General features: G+C 43.8%; 1 protein-coding gene across 5 annotated transcripts in view; it reads right to left on the reverse strand.

The window, feature by feature from the left end:
- Positions 1–16,874, reverse strand: part of LOC135556417 (ELAV-like protein 4) — a 91,688-nt gene that overhangs the window by 5,173 nt on the left and 69,641 nt on the right. For 4 of the 5 annotated variants that reach the window (XM_064989614.1, XM_064989612.1, XM_064989616.1 and 1 more), the window contains 2 exons: positions 13,486–13,711; positions 10,086–10,124 (listed from right to left, as the gene is read on the reverse strand). In XM_064989614.1, the coding sequence (XP_064845686.1) occupies positions 10,086–10,124; positions 13,486–13,711 (265 nt within the window). The remainder of the gene's footprint in view (positions 1–10,085; positions 10,125–13,485; positions 13,712–16,874) is intronic. The other variant, XM_064989613.1, reaches the window with a different exon arrangement.

A 16,874-nucleotide genomic window follows, 5' to 3' on the forward strand; every position in this document is an offset into this window, starting at 1 on the left:
CAGGCTGTATCACAACTGGCTGTGATTGGGTGTCCCATAGGGAGGTGCACAATTGGCCCAGTGTTGTCTTGGCTTGGCAGGTCATTATCTTGTAAATAAGAATTTGATCTTAACTGCCAAGTTAAATAAACATAAAATAATATATATATTTTTAAAATCCATCACCCTGTGTCAAATAAATATTTTTAACAGCAAGTCTTCCCTTCACTAGAGGTCTTAAAACATACAGTTATGAATATAACCACTGTTCCCTGAAGGAGGAAACGGGGTATAACATACCTATGGGCAGTCAACAACAAATCATACTCACCTGAAAACTGAAATCATGCCCAACTGGCCAATGGATGCCAAGCCCGCCCTCAGAAACCCCGCCTTCCTGGCTATAATATAGGGTCCCGCATTAATTTCCTCAATTCAGTAATGCTCTTTAGTGATCCCAAACCCCATGACGGCGTGATGCCAAAATACAGTAGCAGTCAAAAGTTTGGACACAACTACTCATTCCAGGGGTTTTCTTTATTTTGACTATTTTCTACATTGTAGAATAATAGTGAAGAGTCAATGATGCTTTACCCTGGTCTCCTAAAATGTATTTTGGCTCACATGTCATACTACAGGGTATAGAGACAAAAACCGTACCTGTACCATTACACTGGGTCCACTTGGTGTCAGACTTGGTATCAGGACGTTTTCATGTTGGTGTAGAGTCTACACTGCCAGTAAAAGGAGTCACATTACTACTAGGGAACTATATTGCTGGTGGTAATGTCACTCTTGTGTTATAAGTAGTAGACAACCCAGAAATCAAAACTGCAGATGATAAATTGGTTCAAGCATTTCCACTGCTTGTGTGTTAACGAGGGTACAATCTCGCAAGCTGGGAGATGTGGTGGATTTGTCTAGTTCCATTTTTGAGAATGTTGAGGTAGAAGACAATGCACCGAGTATTCCTTCTGCAAGGCCAACAGTTTTTACCCCCGTAAAAACTAAGGCAAAGGAAAGCGAAATCGTGCCCCAATTACATGTTATTCTTTTGTCTGTCACCCCCGAGAAGGTGATTGAATGTCAAAAAGGAGATACCAGTCTTCGCAAGTGTTTTGCATGGATATTTGGGGATCACGAAGGACTTATAACCGAGTACTTCAACATTTTTTCTGGCCAGGTTTGAAGTCTGACTTGGTCCAATTTTGTAAAACATGTCATATATGTCAACTCACTGGGAAAGCGATTCAAACAGTTCCTCGTGCGCCGCTCTGACCGATTCCTGTGGTGGGGGAACCATTTGAATGAGTGATAATCGATTGTGTAGGCCCGTTGCCGAAAACCAGGTCAGTTAATCAGTTCTTACTAACAATAATGTGCAGTGCTACTCGATACCCAGAGGCTATCCCTCTCAGTACTATAATGGCTAAGACTGTGGTGAAGGCACAAGTGAAGTTCTTCTCTATGTTTGGACTCCCTAAAGTAATCCAAACTGATCAGGGAACCAACTTTATGTCATAACTGTTCTCAAATGTGTTAAAGACACTGTGTATTTCCCATCAGTATCATCCGAAGAGTCAAGGGGCCCACGAACGCTGGCATCAGATGCTAAAGGCGATGCTATGCAAGTATTGCATGGATACCAGTACCAATTGGCATGAGGGCGTGCCCTTTGTCCTATTTGCTATCAGGGAAACAATACAAGAGTCCTTAGGGTTCAGCCCTGCGGACCTTGTGTTTGGACACACCCCACAGAGTCCGCAAAATTTTTTTAAGGAACATATACTATCTCCTACACCCTGTAGCGTCGCTAAAAATGTGTTGGATTATGTCAGTAAGATGTGGGAGAGGCTGCACGCCGCATGTGCGTTAGCCCAAAAGTCTCTCTCCTCGTCTCAAAAGCGCATGAAATGACATTATGACAAAGAGGCTGTTGGCCGTTCTTTTGAACCAGGGGATCAAGACTTGCCAATCCCTGGCTCATCTCTGTCGGCACGTTTTTCTGGGCCATATCTTATGGAAAATAAACTCAGTGACACCAATTATGTGATAAAGACCGTAGGCATTCTTCCCGTGTGTGTCATGTTAACAGAACAGGATAAGGAGGACGGGTTGGAGTTACGCCATACGTTACAGCAGTGTGAACTCTTATGTAATTCAGGGATGCTGAAAAAGTTACCCTCTCAAATGGAACATTTGGATAACGATCAAACTAATGATGTTATCCTATTGATAAATAGTTTTCTCAATGTGTTTCATGAAGTTCCAAGTCGCACGTCTATCTTGGAACATGACATGGATGTGGGGAGCGCTGCTCCTATACGTCAGCATCCGTACCGGGATAATGTGAAGAAAAGGGAAGTAATGAAAAGTGAGGTAGCTTATTTATTACAGAATGACATGACAAAACCCAGTAACTGAAGTTCCTGAAGTTCCCCATGTATTCTTGTTCATAAGCCTGATGGCACATTCTGTTTATGTATGGACTATCATCGCGTAAATGCAGTTACAAAGACGGATTATTTTCCATTACCTCACTTAGATGACTGCATTGATAGAATTGGTTCTGCTGCTTACGTTAGTAAGTCAGATTTGCTAAAAGGTTATTGGCAGGTGCCTCTGACCTCTCGAGCTTCTGACATATCGCCTTTCGTTACGCCTGATAACTTCGTACAATACACTGTGATGCCCTTTGGAATGTGTAATGCACCTGCTACTTTTCAACTCCTAGTTAACATTGTGTTCGCGGATGTGCCAAATTCTACTGCTTACCTTGACGATGTTGTGATTCATTCGTCTACTTGGTCTGATCATCTCGCCACCTTGAAAAGTGTGTTTCAGCGGTTGAAGAATGCTTATTTAACCCTTAATTTGGCCAAGTGTGAGTTTGGGAAGGCTACTGTGACTTACTTAGGGAAGCAGGTGGGATGAGGTAAAGTGCGCCCAGTAACTGACAAACTGGAAGCAATTGTTACTTTTCCTACACCCACGACTCGCCGCCAGTTGAGCAGATTCCTGGGGATGGTAGGGTACTATTGTACATTTTGTAAGAATTTTTCAGCGGTAGTAGCTCCCGTTACATCTCTGCTTGGTCCCAAAGTACCATATAAGTGGTCCCAGGACTGTAACTATGCTTTTGAGTCTGAGAAAGCGCTACTTTGTAGTGCCCAAGTGCTTGCTGACTCCTTAATAAACCTTAATAAATTGGACGTAGATGCTAGTATAGTGGGGGTGGGTGTGGTTCTCTTGCAGGAAGATGAAGAGGGAATGGATTGGCCCGTCAGTTTCTTCTCCCGTAAGTTCAACTCGTGTCCGTCAAAGTACTCCACTATTGAACAAGAGACGCTGGCCTTATTGCTAGCCTTACAGTTCTTTGAGGTATATGTGGGCTCCAGTGCCTTGCCTGTACTGGTCTTCACAGACTATAATCCTTTGGTGTTTTTGAAGCAAATGTACAATCAGAACCGCCGACTTATGCAGTGGGCTCTGATTGTACAAGGATACAATGTAAAGATTCATTATGTGAACGGTTCGACGAATGTGGTTGCTGACGCTCTATCACGGGTTTAGTAACCGGGGATGCGTGTTGGGTTTGCAAACTTACAGTTTGCAGGTTTTGGGGTGGGCGTGTTACGTTCCCCAGTTTCTGTGTTGTTGTGGGTTTGTATGTATGTGTATGTATTTCAGGAAATGGCTTCCTGGATTCCCCCAAGCAGCCCATTGCAGATTGGAGCTGACCCCGCACTCTCGTCAGGGGACCCCGCCCTCTGACCACGCCCTCTCGTACAGCTGTCTGCAATTATGACTCCTTCTCCAGCTGTATAAAAGCCTGTGTTTTTGCTCAGAGAGAGCTTCTTGGTATGTCCTGTGTTGGTTGTTGCTCAGATAGAGCTTCTTGGATATCCTGTGTTGGTTGTTGCTCAGAGACAGGTTTTGTTAAGCATTTTGTAGCCGCTACTTCTGAGGTATGTGGGTGTCAATAGAATGCAGTGTTTTTGATTATTGAAATTGTTTTGTATTATTCTTCCATTTGTTGCCGGGGGGGAAGGGGAAGGAACGTTGGGAGTGCTTAGGCAAGAGGCCTGCGGGCATACATATACACGTAGTATATACTATGTCTATGCACACTAGGTAAGACCTGGGCAGACCATCCCCTGTATTTTGGTTAGTGCGCCAGGTGGTGCTAGTTAGGTAAGTTGTGGATAGGTAGGAGATCGGTCTCTTTAACTTTCTCTGCTTTGGTTCCATTCAGCCCCCTTTCCCTAAAATTACTGTGTGAAGGAATAAATTCCCTGTTAACGGTAAAATTCTCTGTTTCAGTTTACCCACACCTACAGTCACAGATAACGGCCAAAGAGAGAGACCATGTTCCCACTTTCTGCTGATGTACGCCAGCGCCATCCTGATGTCCAACCTTACCAACACATGTTGTCCCTCCAACATCGGAAGGAAATGCCTCAGCAATAGCAAAACAGTCAGTAGGTCTTGGTAATTGATATGTAGCGCCCTTTGCGCTGTTAACCAAATACCGCTTTCCAAGTAGCCCACACACAGCCCTCCCCATCCCAGTAAGGATGCGTCTGTCATGTTCACCCTGCGGGACACTACCCAGCCCATGAGAACCCGCTGCAAACAGTAGTCACTGGTGACAGTAGTCACAATGTCCTTAGGCACGACGGGAATACCTTGAGAAACCGATGTGGCGAGATGTGTCCAGACGCGTAGCAATCACCCAGTTCTGAAAGAGACACATAAACAGAAGTCCCAGAGGCACCAAAGCTATCACAGAGGCCATCAGACCCAATAACCACAGGCACAAGCGAAAAGGCACAGAGTGCACCAGCTGAAACTGTGCCAGACAGAGCCGGAATGCGATCCTCTTCTGTTGGGACAAAAACTTTTCTTGTTATCCACTATGAACCCCAGAGACTGAATATGGGAAACCAGTGTGGCAGTGTGGAGCTCCACATATTCCCTCGACTCCACTACGATCAGCCAATCGTCCAGATAGGCCAATACTCTGATCCCCTGGCACCATAAGGGCTCAGAGTATTGGTGCGGGGTGAGCACAAAAGGCAGGACCAGAAACTCTTAGACTACACCCTTGAAATTAAACATCAGAAACGTTCTGTGGAGAGGATGTATAGCCACATGAAAATATGCATCCTTCAGATTAGAGGTTGACCGATTAATCGGAATGGCCGATTAATTAGGGCCGATTTCAAGTTTTCATAACAATCGGAAATCGGTATTTTTGGACAACGATTTGGCCAATTTTTTATTAAAAAATGCTTTAAAAACACCTTTATTTAATCTTCATTTAACTAGGCAAGTCAGTTAAGAACACATTCTTATTTTCAATGATGGCCTAGGAACGGTGGGTTAACTACCTTGTTCACGGGCAGAACGACATATTTTTACCTTGTCAGCTCGGGGATTCAATCTTGCCTGCCACCTGCCTCTCATTGCACTCCACGAGGAGCCTGCCTGTTACGCGAATGCAGTAAGCCAGGGTAAGTTACTAGCTAGCATTAAACTTATCTTATAAAAAACAATCAATCAATCATAATCACTAGTTAACTACACAGGGTTGATGATATTACTAGTTTATCTAGCGTGTGCATATAATCGATGCGGTGCGTATTCGCGAAAAAGGACTGTCCTTGCTCGAATGTGTACCTAACCATAAACATCAATACCTTTCTTAAAATCAATACACAGAAGTATATATTTTTAAACCTGCATATTTAGCTAAAAGAAATCCAGGTTAGCAGGCAATATTAACCAGGTGAAATTGTGTCACTTCTCTTGCGTTTATTGCACACAGTCAGGGTATTTGCAACAGTTTGGGCCGCCTAATTTGCCAGAATTTTACGTAATTATGACAAAACATTGAAGGTTGTGCAATGTAACAGGAATATTTAGACTTATGGATGCCACCCGTTAGATGAAATACGGAACGGTTCCGTATTTCACTGAAAGAATAAACATCTTGTTTTCGAGATGATAGTTTCCGGATTCGACCATGTTAATGACATAAGGCTCGTATTTCCGTGTGTTATTATGTTATAATTAATTCTATGATTTGATAGAGCAGTCCGACTGAGCGATGGTAGGCACCAGCAGGCTAGTAAGCATTCATTCAAACAGCACTTTTGTGCGTTTTGCCAGCAGCTCTTCGTTGTGCTTCAAGCCCATCAACTCCCGAGATTAGGCTGGTGTAACCCATGGCTGGATAGTTAGCGGGGTGCGCACTAATAGCGTTTCAAACGTCACTCGCTCTGAGACTTGGAGTAGTTATTCCCCTTGCTCTGCATGGGTAACGCTGCTTCGAGGGTGGCTGTTGTCGATGTGTTCCTGGTTCGAGCCCAGGTAGGGGCGAGGAGAGGGACGGAAGCTATACTGTTACACTGGCAATACTAAAGTGCCTATAAGAACATCCAATAATCAAAGGTATATGATATACAAATGCTATAGAGAGAAATTGTCATATAATTCCTATAATAACTACAACCTAAAACTTCTTACCTGGGAATATTGAAAACTCATGTTAAAAGGAACCACTAGCTTTCATATGTTCTCATGTTCTGAGCAAGGAACTTAGACGTTAGCTTTCTTACATGGCACATATTGCACTTTTACTTTCTTCTCGAACACTTTGTTTTTGCATTATTTAAACCAAATTGAACATGTTTCATTATTTATTTGAGGCTAAATTGATTTTATTGATGTATTATATTAAGTTAAAATAAGTGTTCATTCAGTATTGTTGTAATTGTCATTATTACAAATACATTTTTTAAAATCGTCCAATTAATCGGTATCGGCTTTTTTGGTCCTCCAATAATCGGTATCTGCGTTGAAAAATCATAATCGGTCGACCTCTACTTCAGATCTATGGACGTGAACCAATCGCAGGGACGCGCCGACTACGAAGTGTGAGCATGAAACCTTGTCCAGGATGGGACGCCATGTTCCATGGCTCTTGGGAACTAAAAAGCACCGGCTGTACCAACCACTCTGTACTTCTGACACAGGGACCAGCCGAAAAGCCTGCTTTGAACAAGGTACTAGCGCCTCAAGACAGGCGCTAGAACTTTGGGGACGAAAAGGAGGAGGATGCAAAGCCTTGTGACCACATTCAAAGACCGGGCTTCTACACCCTCAGCCTGGGACATTTTGTTAATTCGGAAGCACCTGCTAGGATTTTCCCCCTTGTTAGCCTCTGGAGCTAAGTAACTCGCCAGCTTTCAATCCATTGGAGGTGTTCAAATGAGACCCGCCTCCTCCATACCCTCTACATTTCTTAACTCACAATAACTTGGTAGCACCAGTCTGGCTGAATGAGGGGAATCCCAGGTCGCCTTTAAATCATCAGCAAAATCTTTAAACAGGGGTAAGCAACACTTCACCGCTGCAGGGACAGGAAGTAAATACCTCCCCCCAAACCTGGAGGAACTCTGGTGCGGGGGAGAAGATGGCAAATCCATCCCCAGGTGATTTGCCGCTCTACGACACATCTACATCAATGGTGCATTATCCACCAATGGTTCACTCTCCCCGCCGAGTCCAACGCCTTTAGGCTGCCCCGGACTGATATCATCCGATTTGCACTCTGAAAACCCTCCAGAGACAACCAGGGATAGTATATCATCCCCGGAATCTGGACTCTGACCACTGCCAGAGAAGCCGGAATGAGCCTAACTCTGCTTAAATGTCACCCCAGTAAAACTCAGACCACCGCTGCTACTCTCTCCTGACCTCAGACAACCACATTCCAGAGATCTCTTCACCAGCAGACCCTTCACCAGCAGACCCTTCGCCAGCAGCCCCAATTTTTCTCACAAAGTCAGCTCGACGGCCAATGGAAGTTGAACCCAGCCGGAGACAATAGTCACATGAACTGATCCGAGCCAAAGCCTCCTGAGCGTGTTTTCACCCCAGGCAAACAGGACAGCACTCGTGAGTATCTTTCATTTTCATTGTGAAACCACATGCCCTACGGAATGATCAGAGGTCCAAATATCGGATGGTTAGCCTTTTTGAACGTACTCTTACCAACGGCCATCTTACTCAAGCAAGGAAGCACTGGGTTCACAAGCAGAGCAGAAAGTAGCCCGCTGTTAGCAAACAGAAAAACCAAGACTCAAGACTTGCAACATCTATTGGGACGAGTACTCTCTCCCCACTAACAGACACCTAAGTCAGAGCCGAATCTCGTAGTCTTCATGTGCTTGAAAAGTTTGTAAATTGCGTGACACGTTCTTCTTTCAAGTGAGCTGAAGAGGAAAGAATTGAGGAAATGAATGCGAGCCCTGGTATTATAGCCAGGAAGGTGGGGTTTCCATGGGTGGTCTCAACATCCATTGGCCCGTTGGGTGTAATTTCTGTTTTCTTCAGGTGAATTTGATTGATCGTTGATTCGACATAGTATGTTATATCGAGTGACAGACTGAAAGGGTACTTCTAGTCACTTCAAGTCCTTTTTTAACACATTCTATTCTGATTTCTTTGTCTGGGAGAAATAACACCTTCATGGTCATTTGGATGTTAATGCAGGCGTGTGTGAGGGTGAGAGACAAGCAGGCTGGCTAACAGAGCCACAGAGGAGGCTACAGTAGTGTCTACCAGGGCAAATACAAACACACTGTGTTGATCTCCTATAGAGGAGTTGCATAGCAACAAGGAGGCTGACCTGCAGTGATCCCACCCTCCCCTAGCTCCCACCTCCACCTTGTACTGTTCACTTCTAAAATACACTGACTACTACTACTACTACTACACTTGCCTTTGTTCATTAATCACCAAACCATGTGCTTAGCAGGCAAGAGGCTATTCTCAAGGCATGGCTTGTTGGATTTCTGTATTCCAAACACTACTGCTTTGACAGATTGTACATATTCAATAGTTTTTGCCTTGGTGCTGTGTTGTTGAACCAGCAGGCACTGCAGCATATTAGTAAATATCATAAATGTTTTCTCTTATTTTTGTGGTAATTTTCTTGGTCAGATAATTTGCACCCCCCTTCAACTGAATTCATTGTTTCCTGCCCCCGTACAAATAGTGCTGCGTCGCCCAAGGAATGCTAGACAGATGAGTTGCTGCCTGGGACATTGACGGAGAGCTAGGTGTTAAAGATGATTTCTCATGCATCATTCTGTCACTGTGTTATAGTTGAGCCTTCGTTCCCTGATTCTGCCGAGCAGAAATGAATGCTTATCACTATTATAGAAACCGAGGAATTCAGGGGATTGGCCCTCATCACAGAACAAGCCTTTTAATCATTCCATTTAAAAATGGAAAAAAGAAAATGCTGCTTTTTTTCATGCTACATCTGGGATCACAGCCTTTTCAAAGGAACTCACTGATTACTGTAACATGCAACAAAATGTCATCAGCTGATATCATGTCTCAGAGCCGCTTCACTTTATGTAACATCAACAGTAGCAAAAGCAAACGATATGAGCAAAAGGAGGTGATCAGAAGTCGAACTGGCTTCAGTGAAACAGCGTTTCCTGCAGGGATCCAGGTGTCTCTAGCCTTGCCCCCTACTGACCCCTGAACCCTTAACCCCAACACCCATCACTACTTGTGCCTGATTTTATAACCTATTGTAATACTAATACAAGTATTATTACAAAAATGGTGGCAAAATCCTATTGAATTGGTTGGTTTGATACTGTGAATCTGATTCACAGCTTTAAAATTAGGTGATTCTAAACTGAGCTTGATCCCAATGTAACATATAGATCTGGACAGAGGTTAGGCTAGAGTACCTGAATCCAGTAGAAAACAACACCTGAAAACAAGAGCTACACACAAGAGAACAGAAATATATACATAAACTATCCAAAGCATCGAAACGTAAAAGTCAGCAATCATCATACAAAGCAAATTGAACATTAGAAAACAAAATACCATTGTTTTCCTTTTGGACTAGTGGTTGGTGGATTAAAATTAAACAAGGCTAAAGAAAACCAAAAAAATCAACGCAGAATAACCTTGAACTGAATCGAATGCAAGTGACTTCCAAAAATGAAGAAAACAAGAGATAAATAATTTTGTCAACATGGACATCTGGCATTCAGTGAAGTTTTAATTACCTCTTTACGCCATAGGCCATATTAAGCAAATTGTCCAGCCTGTAAAGAGAAGGAGGGTTCTGGGGTTAATGCCAGGCAGATGGTCGACTCACTCAATGGAACTAATGCTACATCCCTGCCTCAATCAAAGAAGAAAGCCATCCAGAGATGGGCCATTACACTGAGGAGCCACACCAGTCAGGGTTGGTGTCATTCACACAGTAACTAAGTAGCAGGCTCGCTAGCAATAGTACTGTACAGCGCTATCACAAGAGGTCACTCTGACGCCCAATCAGCCAGCACAATGAGACCCATTTTCACACTCCACACATTCTTATGCTGCGTGTGGATTTCAGAGTGGTTCCACTGTACATCTCTGCTGTTGTGTTGAGGTCAAATAATTGATAAGTGATTTATAATTGTGGGTTAAGCCATAGTACTTACGTCAAAGAAAATTTAGAAATCTTGTCTTTCTCATTCAATTCAATGTCGATCCTGAGTCTAGACAGCATAATGAAAGAATGATTCTTTTCATTATTATTCCATTTGGCCTTAAGGTACTTTGCCATTATGTTTGTAATTTTCAAGAAGGGTGTGAGACAAATTGAACATATATTATAGTACTAAATAGAAGCCTACAATAATAATTCAAAAATCAAGACATGCCCCCTTCTCCAGAGTTCTGTCAGTGTAATGGTCATTTTGTGAGAGATAGTAAAGGTTTTAAGACAAGAAGATGACAGGAATAAAGTTGCATAGTAAAACAATAACTGACCAAAAGTAACAGTAACTGACCAAAACATTTGGTTTCTTGTTGACGCCTTTCCATGTGGAAAGGGTATAACGTTTTATATGGGATGGTGTGTGTTACATTTACATTTAAGTCATTTAGCAGACGCTCTTATCCAGAGCGACTTACAAATTGGGTTAAGCCCAAATCAAACTAAACGTTTATTGTTTTTATGCACGTGAACATGCCGGAATTAGAATGCACGGTAGTGAAGGATAGAAAACAGGAGGTCCGCGTGTGAGCGTCAATAGCATCATAGAGCGTCAAATTAGAAAGCAGGTCAATTTTTCTCGTGTCAACGCAGCTACGCAAAGCAATGCTGGTAAAATGATCGGATAAATTGCCAGAAAGTAGGCATTGTTACGTCTGGAATTGTGACATGTATAGATAAAACGTGTCTTTTTATTGTTGATAATAATACTGCCAGTGCCAATAATACATATTTGAAAACAATAATGTTATGCCTAGATGTGTTGATTTCGATCACAGGCATATAGACTAGGCAGGCTACAGCTAGGAAACTCCAGGAACTCCGATTTCAAGAGAGAATACAGTTAGTAGAAAGAACGAGACTAGCTAAATTCTTTATAAACTGCTCAGGTTTATTCTCTACAACTGTCCTCATAAACATTTGTGAGCTAACATAACAATTGTTTAGAGCAGGCAGGTACAGTGGCTCCCGTAGGACATATAAGGTGAGTCAAAGGAACACAACAATAATTCACTAGGGCTACATAGCGAACTTAATAAATAAACTGTTTATTATGGATTCTTATGACAATTAAGTTGGCATACGCTCGGCACTGAATGTGAATTGACACTCTTCACTCTTTAAAAAAATCTATATTTTACCCCCTTTTCTTCCCAATTTCGTGATATCCAATTGGTAGTTAGTCTTGTCCCATCGCTGCAACTCCCGTACGGACTCAGGAGAGGCGATGGCCGCACCAATGTGTCGGAATGCGCCCGGCTCGCCACAGGAGTTGCTAGAGCGTGATAAACAAGGACATCCCAGCCGGGCCCTCCCCTAACCCGGACGACGCTGGGCCAATTGTCCGAACCAGGATCTGTAGTGACACAGCTTGCACTGCGATGCAGTGCCCTAGACCGCCACTCGGGAGGCCCGACGCGCTCTACTCTTGTGTGAAAATTTGGACGCCGTTGACGGCATCTCTCCGTGTGATTTGGGTTTTAGTCATTGCTGCTAGCTGGCTGGGAGGAACAATCAGGCTGGTCATGCAGACGGATAGACACTGTGCTCAGTGGGCCAAGGATGGAAGCCCCTCAGCCACATAAATCAGAGGCTTTTTGGATGCGGCCTACTTGGCCACTCAATGACCTTCATGTGTCACATGGGTCTGCACTGTCTCATGTCTTATTAAGCCCTTCAGCCTAATGGAAGGGTTGGGAACTTGGGGCCATTCTAAAGTACTTCTCCCCTTCAAAACACACAGTCTGTCTGTGCTACAGGTCATCAGTGGGCAGAGATGCCGTCTGTGAACCTGACAAAAAAATCTAAACAAAGCACAAAAATATGTTGACTCATTAAGGCAGCAATTAGGCCATTATGTGGGCTGGGACTGAGCAATCTGCTTTGTGGGTAAATGAGTCAATTGGACTGGAAGCTCTAAGGAGGCGCTTCAGGACGCTGTGCTGGAGACATCTGCTGGGCTGCTGCTGCAAAAACCAACCTGCCTTGGATGCCAGCTTTTCACACTGCCTCTCCAAGCCCTCAGCACACAATAGGGCCTTTGTGCTGCCTCTCAATGCATGTAAATGAGAAAGGTCCATTTAAAAAATCTGTTCAGTTAAAACCTGCTCATACCTTAGCTATAATAAGCATAATTTACTTATTACTGTAATTATTAATGTGGAGAATCAGTAATAACTGAAACCTACTGTTTTTCTTTTCTTTTGTTTGCTTCTTAGAGGAGGACCAGAAAAACAGGCCTTACATTTAATGGTGGAAAATGGCCGACTTTGACAGGATAGGTGATGCACTTTCTGAGGTTGTGGGTTAGGTTACGTCCTGTGGCTTTTGGTTGTAATAGTGAGGTCTTTGTGTATTACAGGCAGCTAGCTAGCTCTTGATCGCCTAAGAGTGCTCAGACCGAGGAATCTGCAGAACCAAACAATTTATTTATTCCTAACTTTTCTGTAATCTGGGCCAAAATCTGAAATACATTTTTCGTTCAGGTCATAATTTTAATTTTCTCAATGTGATTATCATGAGTATCATGGGGTATATTTTATTTGGGAATGAACCGTGGATGGTAAGAGATAACCGTTTGTTTCATTATGGAATAAGGAGAGTGATCTGATGAGATGATGTGATGGAGACATTGTGAACGACAGAACCCCACTGTCTCTTGTGAACAGTTCTACTCTGATATGTGTGGAGCTTTAGGAAACCCACTCTTTTGGAACAGAAATGCATTCTTGTTTGAATGCACCAAGAATCAGAGATCACATTGGTGATTGATGACTCAAAAGGTTGTTGATCGTTGCAATTAGACATAAAAATCCCATACTCAACTTTACAGTACATATTATATTCTCTCTGAACCAATAACCCAATGGCTGAACCTGACCATGACCTCCCGACCCTTGTTGTGAGCCCCAGGTGTTTACCTGAACCTCTGGGCCTGGTGGTGGAGGGGGCCTGGGTACCGGCGGTTGGGTGACTGGTACAGCTGGGACAGAAGGGCTTGGCTGGTCTTCTGGCTGGGGTTGTTGGCGAACTTGACGGTGATGGGCTCGGCAGCTCCAGAGGGTTTCTGTCCATTCAGCCCCTTGATGGCCTCCTCAGCCTCTATCCTCTTATCAAAGCGAATGAATCCCACACCCCGCGAACCACCTGTGGGGCCAACACATCACAAACAGGAGGGGCGTCCTTTTACTTCACGTGGTTCTGGTTAGATCACACACATCTACACATACATACTGTACATCTCACAGCCCATGTTCTCTGTTTCATACATGGTACAGAGAGGATATCTGTCTCTTTAGTCATGTATAAAGCAATGTTTTGTAAAGGGGATACAATGAGTTGGAAATTATTTGTTTTCCATTCTGGGAGGGATTGCTTTATGGGTTACTTAAAGAACACAGAATAGAGAAGAGGGAAAAGCGAAGGCACAGCCATGATTTCCTGTGCTGTCAAAGAGACAGTTAATTTGTATTCCTCTCTCACAAAGAGCATGAGAGCTGATGCCCGCTGATGCAGAAATGCTGTTATGTTGTTTGGGTGCTAGCTGCTGTAGTGCTGTGTCTCCTCAGCTCGTTGAGGCGACTGCGTGAGGCACTTTGGACTCAGCACACACTGCAGCTCTCCTCCTAGCTGAAGGCCACACACTCAGGCCTCCACGTCATGTTGTCGGTGACATTTGAGTTGTTTCCAAGGCAATGTATTTTGACCGCCACCTGAAAGTAACATTGAGAGACGCACTGCCTGGAAGGTCTTTTGTTGGGCTCCATAAATGTGTGCTTCTCATTTTTAATGAGGCTCGCTGACTGGCCCTGGGGATGCTCGCTCAGTGACAGCACGCTGCCAGGTCTATTTGCATAATACTGTGTGTGTACAGACTGGCATCTCTACACCACACACAGAAACACTTTTTATTGGCATTTCGCTCTCTGCTCTCAAAACGCTGCTTGCGCTTATTGAGGTTTTTCTGTTCCGCTGTCTCATTGTCTTCTTGAATCGGACTCCTTTGACATGTGCAGCCCTGAACAAATATTTACACACAATCTCTCCAATGCCAAATGCTTTCATTCACTCTAATGCTGTATTATTTTCACTGAGGGTTGCTGCCGTTCTTGACAATCTCTCCAAATCCCTTCCCTGCCTTCCCTGTATCTGTAATTTATAATTAGGTTGTCACAGCTAGAAAATAATGAACACATAGCCTGTTATTCCAAAGGGGTTTGAATTGTTGGCATACAGCACTGGCTCCGGTGTGAAACTAGGGTCAATGCTGCTTCGGGAGAAAATACTGTCATACCGGTATTCCTAGGTGGTAACTAGTGCATACTGTTTTTGTATATTCTGTTGATTTGTTTGTCACTTTACACCGAGTGTACAAAACATGAGGAACACCTGCTCTTTCTATGACATAGGCTGACCAGGTGAATCCAGGTCAAAGCTATGACCCCCCACTTCAAATTAGTGTACAGTGCATTTGGAAAGTATTCAGACCCCTTGACTTTTCCCCCATTTTGTTATATTACTGCCTTATTCCAAAATTGATTAAATCACCCCCCCCCCCCAATCAATCCACACACAATACCCAGTAATGACAAAGCAAAAACATGGTTTTAGACTTGTTGCACTTTTTTTTTTTTAAAGAAGAAAGAAATATCACGTAAGTGTTCAGACCCTTTACTCAGTACTTTGTTGAAGCACCTTTGGCAGCAATTACAGCCTCGAGTCTTCTTGAGTATGAGGCTACAAGCTTGGCACACCTGTATTTGGGGTGTTTCTCCCATACTTCTCTGCAGATCCTCTCAAGCTTTCGGTTTAGATGGGGAGTGTCGCAGCACAGCTATTTTCAGGTCTCTCCAGAGATGTTCGATCAGGTTCAAGTCCCGGCTCTGGCTGGGCCACTCAAGTATGTTCAGAGATTTGTCCCGAAGCCACTCCTGCACTGTCTTGGCTGTGTGCTTAGGGTTGTTGTCCTGTTGAAAGGTGAACCTTCACCCCAGTCTGAGGTCCTGAGCACTCTGGAGCAGGTTTTCATCAAGGATCTCTCTGTACTTTGCGCCATCTTTCCCTCGATCCTGACCAGTTTCTCAGTCCCTGCCGCTGAAAAACATCCCCACAGAATGATGCTGCTACCACCATGCTTCACCGTAGGGATGGTGCCAGGTTTCCTCCAGATGTGATGCTTGACATTCAGGTCAAATAGTTAAGTCTTGGTTTCATCAGACCAGAGATGACCAGACCATTGTTTCTCATGGTCAGAGTCCTTTAGGTGACCTTTGCAAACTCCAAGCGGGTTGTCATGTGCCTTTTACTGTGGAGTGGCTTCCGTCTGACCAATCGACCATAAAGGCCTGATTGGTGGAGGGCTGCTGAGATGGTTGTCCTTCTGGAAGGCTCTCCCATCTCCGAAGAGGAACTCGGAAGGTTTGTCAGTGTGACCATTGGGTTCTTAGTTACCTCCCTGACCAAGGCCCGTCTCCCCCAATTGCTCAGTTTGGCCGGGCAGACAGCTCTAAGAAGAGTCTTGGAGGTTCCAAACTTCTTCCATTTAAGAATGGCCTCTGTGTTTTCTGGGACCTTCAATGCTGCAGAAATGTTTTGGTATCCTTCCCCAGATCTGTGCCTTGACACAAACCTGTTTCGGAGCTCTACAGACAATTCCTTCGATCTCATTGCTTGGTTTCTGCTCTGACATGCACTGTCAACTGTTGGACCTTATATAGACAGGTGTGTGCCTTTCCAAATAATGTCCAATCAGTTGAATTTACCGCAGGAGGGCTCCAATCAAGTTTTAGAAACATCTCAAGGATGATCAATGGAAACAGGATGCACCTCAGCTCAATTTCGAGTCTCATAGCAGATGGTAATACATTTACAAAAATGTCTAAAAAACAGTTTTCACTTTGTCATTGTGGTGTATTGTGTGTAGATTGATATGGGAAAAAATGTATTTAATCAATTTTAGAATAAGGCTGTAAAATGTAGAAAATGTCAAGGGGTCTGAATACTTTTTGAATGCACTATAGGTGAAGAGGAGGAGATAGGTTAAGGAATGATTTCTAAGCCTTGAGACAATTGAGCCATGGATTGTGTATGTGTGCCATTCACAGAGTGAACGGGGTATGGTAGTAGGTGCCAGATGCACCGGTTTGAGTGTGTCAAGAACTGCAAAGCTGCGGGGTTTTTCACACTCAACAGTTTCCGTGTGTATCAAGAATGGTCTACCACCCAAATGACATCTAGCCAACTTAACACAACTGTGGGAAGCATTGGAGTCAACATGGGCCAGCATCCCTGTGGAATGCTTTCAACACCT

The sequence above is a fragment of the Oncorhynchus masou genome, chromosome 15, assembly GCF_036934945.1.
Source record: "Oncorhynchus masou masou isolate Uvic2021 chromosome 15, UVic_Omas_1.1, whole genome shotgun sequence".
Lineage (NCBI taxonomy): Eukaryota > Metazoa > Chordata > Actinopteri > Salmoniformes > Salmonidae > Oncorhynchus > Oncorhynchus masou.